This window comes from Hypomesus nipponensis, chromosome 25 (assembly GCF_054491055.1).
Source record: "Hypomesus nipponensis isolate SF chromosome 25, ASM5449105v1, whole genome shotgun sequence".
Lineage (NCBI taxonomy): Eukaryota > Metazoa > Chordata > Actinopteri > Osmeriformes > Osmeridae > Hypomesus > Hypomesus nipponensis.
Genome location: NC_140385.1, coordinates 1,280,001 through 1,292,459, shown reverse-complemented (window position 1 = coordinate 1,292,459; position 12,459 = coordinate 1,280,001). Strand labels below are relative to the sequence as shown.

Sequence of the window (12,459 nt, the reverse complement as noted above, 5' to 3'; positions counted from 1 at the left end):
GTCGTCATCAGAAAGACTGAAGATCTCCTTTGGACGAAATAAATAAATACAAAGACCAGTGTAGTTGTAATGTTACCAGCCAAAAACATGTCCTCTATAAACAACTTAATGACACTACCGAAATTTTAGTGGACATAAAAAGTTGTCTACAATGTAAAAAAACAAAAAAAACATGCTTTTCTGTAAATTATACGTGTTTTTTTTTCTGTATCCCGGAATTACAGAAAATACAGATAGAAAGACAATGGCAAACCGTAAATGTATAATTTTACATAAAAATTACGGCCAAATGTTGTTACTTAAAAATACAGTAAAATGTTTGTTTTTTAAAGGTGACATGACATGAAAACTTCATTTTATGAGGTTATTTAACATTAATATGAGTTCCCCTAGCCTGCCTTTGGTCCCCCAGTGGCTAGAAATTTCGATAGGTGTAAACAAAGCCCTGGGTGTTCTTCTCCGACTTTGACTAAATGAAGGCTCAAACGCTCTGTTTGAAAATCTCCAAGTGACGTAGATACGAGAAGGTTTCCTCCCCTTTCACTGCTTTGCCCGCCCAGATCATCTGGCCCGCCCATGAGAAACTGAGCTACCACCGTCCAAGGGCGAGTGCGATATCGGTTTTTCCTTGAGAGGCATCATGGGGAGCAAACAAACGAAGCACAACAGTTGCTCAGTGCTTGGATGTACAAATGCAAGCACAAATCTTTATTTAATTCCTTCATCCGAGCCTCTGCACAACCAATATTTCAATATTATTTTCGCTGGAAATGCTCCAACACAACTTCCCAAAGTGTTGTATGTCTGCGCCAAACATTTCAGCCACTACTGTTTCCTCAACTTGAGCCAACACAAAGCTGGCCTTTCTGGATCATTACTAAATCTCCTTGGTCAAGCTACAAACCTTGGACAAGTAAGTTAACTAACGCTATATCATTTTGTTGCTTTACTGTATATGGCTACCCTTAAAATATGGCTGTAACATTAGCTCTGCAGCTAACAGCTGAGTTACTGTTGCTAATGTAAACGTAGATAGCATCAAGAGTGTGTGTGAATACAAACGCTGTAACGCGAGTGTTGTACACTTCTTTGTTATTTGGATAACCGTTCTGCTGTTGGTGTTATGGCTCGCGATATCCGCCTTTCTCCACGTTGAAATGACTGAGTGTGCACCTCTGCAAACCAGAGTGATCAGATGAGAATGGCTAAATTTGAGGCATCTTACAGCAACGGGGCTAAGAGCCATTGCGATACATCCTGTAAACATTAGCGCATGTTGCCGCCCCTCTCCTGCTCATTAGCATTTAAAGTTACAGACACAGAAACAGCGAGTTCTGAGGAAAGCTGATTGTGGGACTACTTGTAGTGGCTATAATTCTGCACCAAGGCTGAATTTCGGGAAAGAGACTTCAGATACAGTATTAGGGGACCACTAAGGCTGATATAAAAGCATCCAAAAACAGCATGTCATGTCACCTTTAACAAATATTAGTAACATTTTCACGAAAATGTTCTGTTAAAACACATAACTTAACGTTATCAAAACTAAGCTATTTTAACAGTTATTTTGCTGATATTTACTTTCATCCCACGGACAAATAACTTAATAACATAATTTTTGGTTTAGACATAGGAACCTTGACTTGTGAACTGAGCTTGGGTAATTAACGTCATGCAATCCCTGCATGCATCAGTCAATTGCTGTGTCGACTCCATGCAGCACCGGCGGGGGGGTTCGATACATAGATATATATAAACATATGTGTATATATATATCTATGGGTTTGATACATCTAATTTACACAGTTGGTCGTCTGTCTGTTGGAAACTGATCACAACTGAAACTGATCTCAAATTTATTGAAAATGCTAATTGTTTTACAGAGAAGTTATATTAATAATGTCATATTTACTGGTAATGTACACCCTCTAATGTGATGTTACAGATATATCTCGTACATTTGGTACTGGAAAATTACAATTATTTTACGGTTAATTGATATTAATGAAATAACTTTTTTTTACCATAATTTAATGGGTGTGATCTGGCGTCCCAGCTGCCAGATTGTTCCTGATTACTAAACACTGTTTTTTTTTACAGTGTAAGTCATCTTGCCGAACAGAAACTCTACGCATTGTCCGCTTAACAGCCTCTAGTTGTAATAGGCTACCGTTTAATTTAGAATGTGACTTTTAATGACCAGAACAGGTTATGAGCCTTAACTATTGCTCTCTTAATAAGCCCACACTTAGATTGCGCGGCTTCTCGCTTTTTTCATGACCACTAACCGGTCGCCCTGGAGATAAGCTATCTTCCGTGTCCAGATGTTTGTTAGAAGCTGAGAAAGGCTTTTTACATCACATTACCCACAGGGAAAAAATACAACTGACCAATTAATTATGTGAGTGACCATTAACGACTAGCGAGCCAGCTGACTATTGAGTACATTTTAATGGCTAGCTGGCCTAGCTAACGTTACTGCTCAAATCCTAGGCTACTAGATAGCAAGAGCTAGCCTAGCTACAGTAGCAACTTTTACTGTGTGACTTAGATAAACCATAGCATCATAATTGCTGATGTAGTTCAAAAAGTACAACTTGAACCCCCTTTTCCCTTTTTAAGTGGGCTTATACAAGTTAAGGTTGAAATATCATTTGGTCGTAAGCGTAGCTATTATTTCTGTCATGATGAATTAAAGGCAAAATCTCATTTTAAAATGAGAATTTTGATAATAATTTAACAACAATAGGCCTATATATAACTATTTGGATATTTATTAATTTTTTATACTTTTTCGTTTTCATTGGTTTAGCGGCACCTGTATTACCCTAGCGGTCCACTAGGGGGCCCAAAGGGAGGAAAGGGAAGCCTGAAGCCCTGCAGCTCTAACTGTTTAACGGCCCTGCACTGTTTTACACTCCTGCTGTTCCACATGTGGAAACTACAAAAACAAGTGCAGTGAAACTTTTGGTTGATTTAACTTTATTGGACACCAGATCAGAGAGATGGATGGAGAGATAGAAAGAGAAGGATAGACAGAGAGATAGAAAGAGAAGGATAGACAGAGAGATAGAAAGAGAAGGATAGACAGAGAGATAGAAAGAGAAGGATAGACAGAAGGATAGAGAGGAGGGATGGATCCTCCCCCCGTTACCTTCATGGAAGAATAAGGGTGTTTGTGCTGGCATGAGTTGGATGAGACAGGCACATACATTTAGCAGACGCTCTTATCCAGAGCGACTTACAGTAAGTATAAGGACATTCACCCCAAGGCAAGTAGGGTGAAGTGCCTTGCCCAAGGACACAACATAATTTTGACTCGGCCGGGAATCGAACTGGCAACCTTCAGATTACTAGCCCGATTCCCTAACCGTTCAGCCACCTGACACACAGTACACTCACTCACACTAACACAGTTACCATGGTCACACCGATAGTTACCATGGTCACAGTTACAATGGGCCTAGTAGTCACACTTACACAGTAACCATGGTTACCTTCCTGTAAGAACAAGGATGTTTGTTGAGTTGAATGAGACAGGCACATACATACAGGGCCCGCACACAGTCACTGATCGTCCCTCACCTACACATTACATTACATTACATGTAGTCATTTAGCAGACGCTCTTATCCAGAGCGACTTACAGCAAGTACAGGGACATTCCGCCTCGAGGCAAGTGCCTTGCCCAAGGACACAACGTCATTTTGCACAGCCGGGAATCAAACCAGCGACCTTCTGATTACGAGCCCAATTCCCTAACTGCTCAGGCATCTGACTACACAGTCACCACAGGTCTATGCACAGTTGGGTCTTGGTTGTCCTGGAGATGTTTGTGTACCAGAGAACCCGTCTCCTGCAGCGTTGACACACCAGCACTGCCCTGTAGAGCCCCAGCACTGGGTGGGGAGGAACTGGCCCTGGGAGTCACACTGGGGGACGTAGGCTCCAGGCTGAGGGGTCACACTGGACCTCCAGTACTCACAGAAGGTCTGAGGACGAACTGAGGAGAGAGGAAGAGAGAAAGAGACAGAGTGTGGATGAGAGAGAGAGAGGAGAGAATGCTGTCTGCATAAACACTGCTCTAGGTTGATGGTGAGGGAGGGATTTTTACACTGAGGAGAGAGATGAACCTGGGTCACACATAACCACACAGGTCTGGAGAAGGAATATATGATATATACATGAGTCAATGACACACACACACACCTGCACAGTTGGGTTTTTGTCCTCCAAAGGTTCGTGTCCCAGGGATCTCCTGTCCAGCAGTGTTGACGCACCAGCATGGGGCTGTAAACCCACCCGCACACTGGGTGGGGAGGTACCGACCCTGGGGGTCACACTGGGGGACGTAGACACCAGAGTGGGGGGTCTCACTGGCCTCCTTCTGACACTTAGTCTGAGGACGATCTGGGGAGATTGGGGGGGGGGGGCAAAGAGATAAAGACAGGGAATGACAGAGAGAGAGAGAGAGAGACAGGGGATGAAAGAGAGAGAGAGAGAGAGAGAGGGACGGGATGAGAGAGAGAGAGAGAGGGAGAGACAGGGGATGAGAGAGAGAGAGACAGGAGATGAGAGAGAAAGTGAGAGAGAGAGACAGGGGATGAGAGAGAGTGAGAGACAGGATATGAGAGAGAGAGAGAGAGACAGGAGATGAGAGAAAGAGTGAGCGAGAGACATGGGATGAGAGAGAGGGGATGAGAGAGAGACGGGATGAGAGAGAGACATGGGATGAGAGAGAGTGAGAAAGAGAGAGAGAGAGACAGGAGATGAGAGAGAGAGTGAGAGTGAGCGAGAGACATGGGATGAGAGAGAGAGAGAGACAGGAGATGAGAGAGCGTGAGAGAGAGACAGGATATGAGAGAGAGAGAAAGACAGGGAAAGACAGAGAGAGAGAGAGAGAGAGAGAGTGAGAGAGAGACAAGAGAAGGAATATATGATATATACATGAGTCAATGACACACACACACACCTGTACAGTTGGGTTTTTGTCCTCCAAAGGTTCGTGTCCCAGGGATCTCCTGTCCAGCAGTGTTGACGCACCAGCATGGGGCTGTAAACCCACCCGCACACTGGGTGGGGAGGTACCGACCCTGGGGGTCACACTGGGGGACGTAGACACCAGAGTGGGGGGTCTCACTGGCCTCCTTCTGACACTTAGTCTGAGGACGATCTGGGGAGATTGGGGGGGGGGCAAAGAGATAAAGACAGGGAATGACAGAGAGAGAGAGAGAGAGACAGGGGATGAGAGAGAGAGAGAGAGGGAGAGGGAGGGGATGAGAGAGAGAGAGAGACAGGAGATGAGAGAGAAAGTGAGAGAGAGAGACAGGGGATGAGAGAGAGTGAGAGACAGGATATGAGAGAGAGAGAGACAGGAGATGAGAGAGAGAGTGAGCGAGAGACATGGGATGAGAGAGAGGGGATGAGAGAGAGACGGGATGAGAGAGAGACATGGGATGAGAGAGAGTGAGAAAGAGAGAGAGAGAGTGAGAGTGAGCGAGAGACATGGGATGAGAGAGAGAGAGAGAGAGACAGGAGATGAGAGAGCGTGAGAGAGAGACAGGATATGAGAGAGAGAGAAAGACAGGGAAAGACAGAGAGAGAGAGAGAGAGAGAGAGTGAGAGAGAGACAAGAGAAGGAATATATGATATATACATGAGTCAATGACACACACACACACCTGTACAGTTGGGTTTTTGTCCTCCAAAGGTTCGTGTCCCAGGGATCTCCTGTCCAGCAGTGTTGACGCACCAGCATGGGGCTGTAAACCCACCCGCACACTGGGTGGGGAGGTACCGACCCTGGGGGTCACACTGGGGGACGTAGACACCAGAGTGGGGGGTCTCACTGGCCTCCTTCTGACACTTAGTCTGAGGACGATCTGGGGAGATTGGGGGGGGGGGCAAAGAGATAAAGACAGGGAATGACAGAGAGAGAGAGAGAGAGACAGGGGATGAGAGAGAGAGAGAGAGAGAGGGACGGGATGAGAGAGAGAGAGAGAGAGAGAGGGAGAGACAGGGAGAGACAGGGGATGAGAGAGAGAGAGACAGGAGATGAGAGAGAGAGTGAGAGAGAGACAGGAGATGAGAGAGAAAGTGAGAGAGAGAGACAGGGGATGAGAGAGAGTGAGAGACAGGAGATGAGAGAGAGAGTGAGCGAGAGACATGGGATGAGAGAGAGGGGATGAGAGAGAGACGGGATGAGAGAGAGACATGGGATGAGAGAGAGTGAGAAAGAGAGAGAGAGAGACAGGAGATGAGAGAGAGAGTGAGAGTGAGCGAGAGACATGGGATGAGAGAGAGAGAGAGAGAGAGAGACAGGAGATGAGAGAGCGTGAGAGAGAGACAGGATATGAGAGAGAGAGAAAGACAGGGAAAGACAGAGAGAGAGAGAGAGAGAGAGAGAGTGAGAGAGAGACAAGAGAAGGAATATATGATATATACATGAGTCAATGACACACACACACACCTGCACAGTTGGGTTTTTGTCCTCCAAAGGTTCGTGTCCCAGGGATCTCCTGTCCAGCAGTGTTGACGCACCAGCATGGGGCTGTAAACCCACCCGCACACTGGGTGGGGAGGTACCGACCCTGGGGGTCACACTGGGGGACGTAGACACCAGAGTGGGGGGTCTCACTGGCCTCCTTCTGACACTTAGTCTGAGGACGATCTGGGGAGATTGGGGGGGGGGGCAAAGAGATAAAGACAGGGAATGACAGAGAGAGAGAGAGAGAGACAGGGGATGAGAGAGAGAGAGAGAGAGAGAGAGGGAGAGACAGGGAATGACAGAGAGACAGGGGATGAGAGAGAGTGAGACAGGAGATGAGAGAAAAACCGAGAGATAAAGAGAGGATGAGAGAGAGCACTTGCAGCGCTCGCTTCAAAAAAACTTGCTCGAGGTTGATGGTGAGGGAGGGATATTTACACCTAGGAGAGAGTTGAACCCACTACTGGGTTACACACACCCACATGCGTCTGCAGAGGGAAGAGGGTGTGTGTTCATGAGTCAATAACACACACACACCTGCACAGTTAGGTCTTGGTTGTCCTGGAGGAGTACGTGTCCCCGGTACCTCCTGTCCTGCAGCGTTGATACACCAGCATTGCCCTGTAGCCTCCCAGCACTGGGTGGGGAGGAACTGGCCCTGGGAGTCACACTGGGGGATGTAGGCTCCAAGGAGAGGGGTCACACTGGCCTCCTTCTGACACTTAGTCAGAGGACAACCTGGGGAGAGAGAGAGACAAGGGATGAGAGACAGAGAGTTCTATTGGAGTATGTGAAACCCTCTGTGACATTGCTTGTAAAAAGGGCTATACAAATACATTTGATTTGACATAAAATGTGTGTGTGTGTGTGTGTATTACCTTGTGGTGCATTTTGCCCCATAGTCAGAGTAGCACAGAGCAGCAGACACAGGGTGAACATCATGTTCATGATGACAGGAGAAGATTCTGGACACCAGAGTACACTGGAACAACACCACACCTGAAGAGACAAGCAGAGACCTCTTAACCAGCAGGACACAGCAGACAAGCAGAGACCTCTTAACCAGCAGGACACAGCAGACAAGCAGAGACCTCTTAACCAGCAGGACACAGCAGACAAGCAGAGACCTCTTAACCAGCAGGACACAGCAGACAAGCAGAGACCTCTTAACCAGCAGGACACAGCAGACAAGCAGAGACCTCTTAACCAGCAGGACACAGCAGACAAGCAGAGACCTCTTAACCAGCAGGACACAGCAGACAAGCAGAGACCTCTTAACCAGCAGGACACAGCAGACAAGCAGAGACCTCTTAACCAGCAGGACACAGCAGACAAGCAGAGACCTCTTAACCAGCAGGACACAGCAGACAAGCAGAGACCTCTTAACCAGCAGGACACAGCAGACAAGCAGAGACCTCTTAACCAGCAGGACACAGCAGACAAGCAGAGACCTCTTAACCAGCAGGACACAGCAGACAAGCAGAGACCTCTTAACCAGCAGGACACAGCAGACAAGCAGAGACCTCTTAACCAGCAGGACACAGCAGACAAGCAGAGACCTCTTAACCAGCAGGACACAGCAGACAAGCAGAGACCTCTTAACCAGCAGGACACAGCAGACAAGCAGAGACCTCTTAACCAGCAGGACACAGCAGACAAGCAGAGACCTCTTAACCAGCAGGACACAGCAGACAAGCAGAGACCTCTTAACCAGCAGGACACAGCAGACAAGCAGAGACCTCTTAACCAGCAGGACACAGCAGACAAGCAGAGACCTCTTAACCAGCAGGACACAGCAGACAAGCAGAGACCTCTTAACCAGCAGGACACAGCAGACAAGCAGAGACCTCTTAACCAGCAGGACACAGCAGACAAGCAGAGACCTCTTAACCAGCAGGACACAGCAGACAAGCAGAGACCTCTTAACCAGCAGGACACAGCAGACAAGCAGAGACCTCTTAACCAGCAGGACACAGCAGACAAGCAGAGACCTCTTAACCAGCAGGACACAGCAGACAAGCAGAGACCTCTTAACCAGCAGGACACAGCAGACAAGCAGAGACCTCTTAACCAGCAGGACACAGCAGACAAGCAGAGACCTCTTAACCAGCAGGACACAGCAGACAAGCAGAGACCTCTTAACCAGCAGGACACAGCAGACAAGCAGAGACCTCTTAACCAGCAGGACACGGCAGACAAGCAGAGACCTCTTAACCAGCAGGACACAACAGACAAGCAGAGACCTCTGTACCAGCAGGACACGGCAGACAAGCAGAGACCTCTTAACCAGCAGGACACGGCAGACAAACAGAGACCTCTGTACCAGCAGGACACAGCAGACAAGCAGAGACCTCTTAACCAGCAGGACACAACAGACAAGCAGAGACCTCTGTACCAGCAGGACACAGCAGACAAGCAGAGACCTCTTAACCAGCAGGACACGGCAGACAAGCAGAGACCTCTGTACCAGCAGGACACAACAGACAAGCAGAGACCTCTTTACCAGCAGGACACAGCAGACAAGCAGAGACCTCTGTACCAGCAGGACACAACAGACAAGCAGAGACCTCTGTACCAGCAGGACATAACAGACAAGCAGAGACCTCTGTACCAGCAGGACACAACAGACAAGCAGAGACCTCTTAACCAGCAGGACACAACAGACAAGCAGAGACCTCTGTACCAGCAGGACACAACAGACAAGCACAGACCTCTTAACCAGCAGGACACAACAGACAAGCAGAGACCTCTGTACCAGCAGGACACAACAGACAAGCAGAGACCTCTTAACCAGCAGGACACAGCAGACAAGCAGAGACCTCTGTACCAGCAGGACACAGCAGCAGCCTAGATACCACAGTATTGGAACGTCCTGCAGATTCACTCTCTTTATTCAGTGAACTTCAGCACTAACAGGGCAGCTGGGACAGGTCGTGCCACAACAGGTCGAGGTCCACCTGCAGTCAGGGCGACCTTCGAAGGGCTCCACATGTCAGGGCACACAATAGTTTTTTTCCCCAATGTAGTTCAGTGTAGTACAGTGAAATACATGTGTAAATAGTCAAGTAAGTTCACATATAAAGCATATTTTAAAAAAGCCAATTCTGACCAAAGTGCTGTATAAAAAATACTGTAAACCAACAAAGAAAATGTAATAATAGTACGTTACATTTTACATTTATTCATTTAGCAGATGCTTTTATCCAAAGCGACTTCCAAGAGAGAGCTTTACAAAATGTATATAGCGCTTTTAAAGGTACTCAAAGTCTCCTTACAGAGTCCAGCAATCAATCAGACCCAGTCAAACCAGTGGTGGAACGGAAACATGGCTGCCAATCAGCCCCTACGGCCCCTCCAACCACCACCAACATTCGATACCAACATTCATTCACATTCATACAATGCACGTCTTTATGATTTGTTACTTACTTGATTTGGTGTCACACATGAGGCTTGTATAGTTTTTGGTCAGCCTACTGGAGATGACATAGACATGAGAGATGATGCCAGAACTTTACTGCTTTAAAAAAAAAAAAAAATCTATAGAAATTATTTTCCTATGTGTTTGCAGCTCTCAGGCTATCAGACTATCTTGCCCTACAACAACCTTCCCCCTCCACAACAGAGCATGTGTATTTGCACAGTGATATAAGAGCAAAGCTCAGTATATTTCTACAGCAATGTAGAAAACAATTATATCAACAATGTTTTCGATTATAATTCTTCTCCTTTAAAGTCAAAGTCAAAGAGATATTTATTTATTTATTTAGAGTATTTATTATTATTATAACTTTGTTTATCATCAAAGCAGGTGCCGTACCCAGAAGCGATGCAGCCAATCTGCAGAGAGCTTTAACAAACGTGCCAAACTTCTAGTCTCCTCAAGAAAAGGTGCTTTAAAGATGTTGCTCCTTATGGAATATGTGGGGAGTACAGGAGTGCCGTATAGGGGGGAAAGGTAGGACGATTCTTAGGGCCCCTGACTGACAGGGGCCCCAAAAAATTGAAAAACTAATAGAAATGATGTCATATATAAGTATATATTTTCTTTTCCATGGGGCCCAAAATTCCTGGCAGCGCACCTGGGGTCTGTATCTTGTTGTGTGTGCGTGTTAATGCTGTATTATAACCTCGCTATAGGTATGAGTTGTGTGTGCGTGTTTATACTGTATTATAACCTCGTTATACGTATGAGTTGAGTATGTGTACTGAAACTTCCCGAGATTTGTTTATGTTTTTTTATTATTATTTAACTTTACATAAAACATTTTTTTGTTGATTTTATTTTACATTTTATGTTATTTTATAGAAAAATAAAATGGAAAAAAAGGACACTTTCTCGTCCGTTATTCTTTAAAGAAATCGCTTTGGCTTTTATGCAGTCAATGGTGATAATATCCTGTTCCCTCCACTAGGGGACAGCATCGATACACTAATCCAAGGGTCTCTAACTACGGCCCGCAGGGCGAATACGGCCCGCCAACACATTTGGACCGGCCCTCTGAACAATGCCAGTTTAAAAAAATAATAATAATAAATTATATGAAGAAAGAAAAAATATATATATACATATTCGGTAGATCTTTTGATTTCAATAGCAATGAATATGAAAAAAGTTATTCACAATATTAATAACGCTCTTTTAATAGGCTGTATATATCCTTTGATATGTACGAATGTACGGTGCATAACATAGTAATAAACTAATCTAGCATAATAAATACATTTAAAATCGTAATAGAATCTCCACAATAATACTGGTAGTTGCACCACTTATTTTCTGTTCTCATCCGGCCCCTCATTAAAGAAAGGAAAATTATCTGGCCGTCGCAGACAAAAGTTTGGGGACTCCTGCACTAATCTGTCAGACCGACGGTCAATCGTTAACTTCAGATAAACTCAATGTGGACACAGGATCCAGGTTTACTTGCTTAGATAGATTTCTTACTCTATATTAATATGCAGCTATAAATTAATAAACTAACTATAATCACACTACAATCAGACACAAGCACTCTTATTACTTAGTAAAAACAATCCTAAGTATGTAACTGTTGTATAAAAGAAATAAACCATTGGAGGGGTGATACATAAAAAGGGTTGTGGTGATGGACACCATTCCACATGCTGGTGATACACAACACCCGAGTGGTTTCATGCTTTGATAGACTTTTAATAGAGATATAAGTGCAGTAACACAACAGGCTTGTGTGATTAATAAGTCTACATATGATCTAGAAAATATTTTTTTGTGAAGAAAAACAAGTGCAGTGGAATCATTTTGGTTGATTTAACTTTATTGAATACCAGATCAGTGAGATGGATAGACAGATAGTTTGAGAGATAGATAGAGATGGATAGAGATGGATAGAGATGGATAGAGAGATGGATAGAGAGATGATAAAGAGATGGATAGAGAGATGGATGATCTCACGAGGACAGGCAGTAACGGCTCTTCCTCCCCGTCCAGATAAAGTTACACAGTGGCCATGGTTACCTTCCTGTAAGAACAAGGACGTTTGTGTTGGCATGAGTTGAATGAGACAGGCACATACAGACAGTGAACGCACAGTCAAGCAGTTGCTCATCTACACAGTCACCATGGTTCTAGACGCAGGAGGGTCTGAGGTGTCCTGGAGGAGTTTGTGTCCCAGGGATGGCTTCTCCAGCAGGGGTGAAACAGCCACAATAACCTGAAGAATCCGAGGATGTTCTCCAACACTGGGTGGGCTGGAACTGGCCCTGGGGGTCACACTGAGGGACAAGAGCCCCCGGGAGGGGCGACACACTGTTCCTCCATAGCTGACAGAAGGTCAGCGGAACAGCTGGAGAGAGAGAGAGAGAGAGAGAGAGAGAGAGAGAGAGAGAGAGAGAGAGGAGAGACAGAGAGAGACAGAGAGAGAGAGAGAAAGAGAGAGAGAGAGAGAGAGAGAGAGAGAGAGAGAGGGAGAGAGAGAGAGAGAGGGAGAGAG

The 12,459-nt window shown here is 45.6% G+C and overlaps 2 protein-coding genes across 2 annotated transcripts in view; both read right to left on the bottom strand.

The window, feature by feature from the left end:
* Positions 1–2,965: 2,965 nt before the first annotated feature.
* Positions 2,966–9,324, bottom strand: LOC146221627 (thyroglobulin-like). Its single transcript, XM_084691086.1, has 8 exons — positions 9,307–9,324; positions 7,366–7,486; positions 7,025–7,225; positions 6,470–6,670; positions 5,682–5,882; positions 4,973–5,173; positions 4,210–4,410; positions 2,966–4,003 (listed from the first exon to the last, which is right to left on the bottom strand). Exons 2-8 carry the CDS (start codon positions 7,433–7,435, stop codon positions 3,798–3,800), a joined length of 1,281 nt encoding a protein of 426 aa, XP_084547212.1. The 5' UTR covers positions 7,436–7,486; positions 9,307–9,324; the 3' UTR covers positions 2,966–3,797.
* A 2,442-nt stretch (positions 9,325–11,766) lies between these two features.
* Positions 11,767–12,459, bottom strand: part of LOC146221626 (equistatin-like) — a 9,147-nt gene continuing 8,454 nt past the window's right edge. The window contains exons 6-7 of the mRNA XM_084691083.1: positions 12,088–12,312; positions 11,767–11,988 (exon numbers count right to left, since the gene is read on the bottom strand). Of these exons, the coding sequence (XP_084547209.1) occupies positions 12,095–12,312 (218 nt within the window). The 3' untranslated portion in view covers positions 11,767–11,988; positions 12,088–12,094. The remainder of the gene's footprint in view (positions 11,989–12,087; positions 12,313–12,459) is intronic.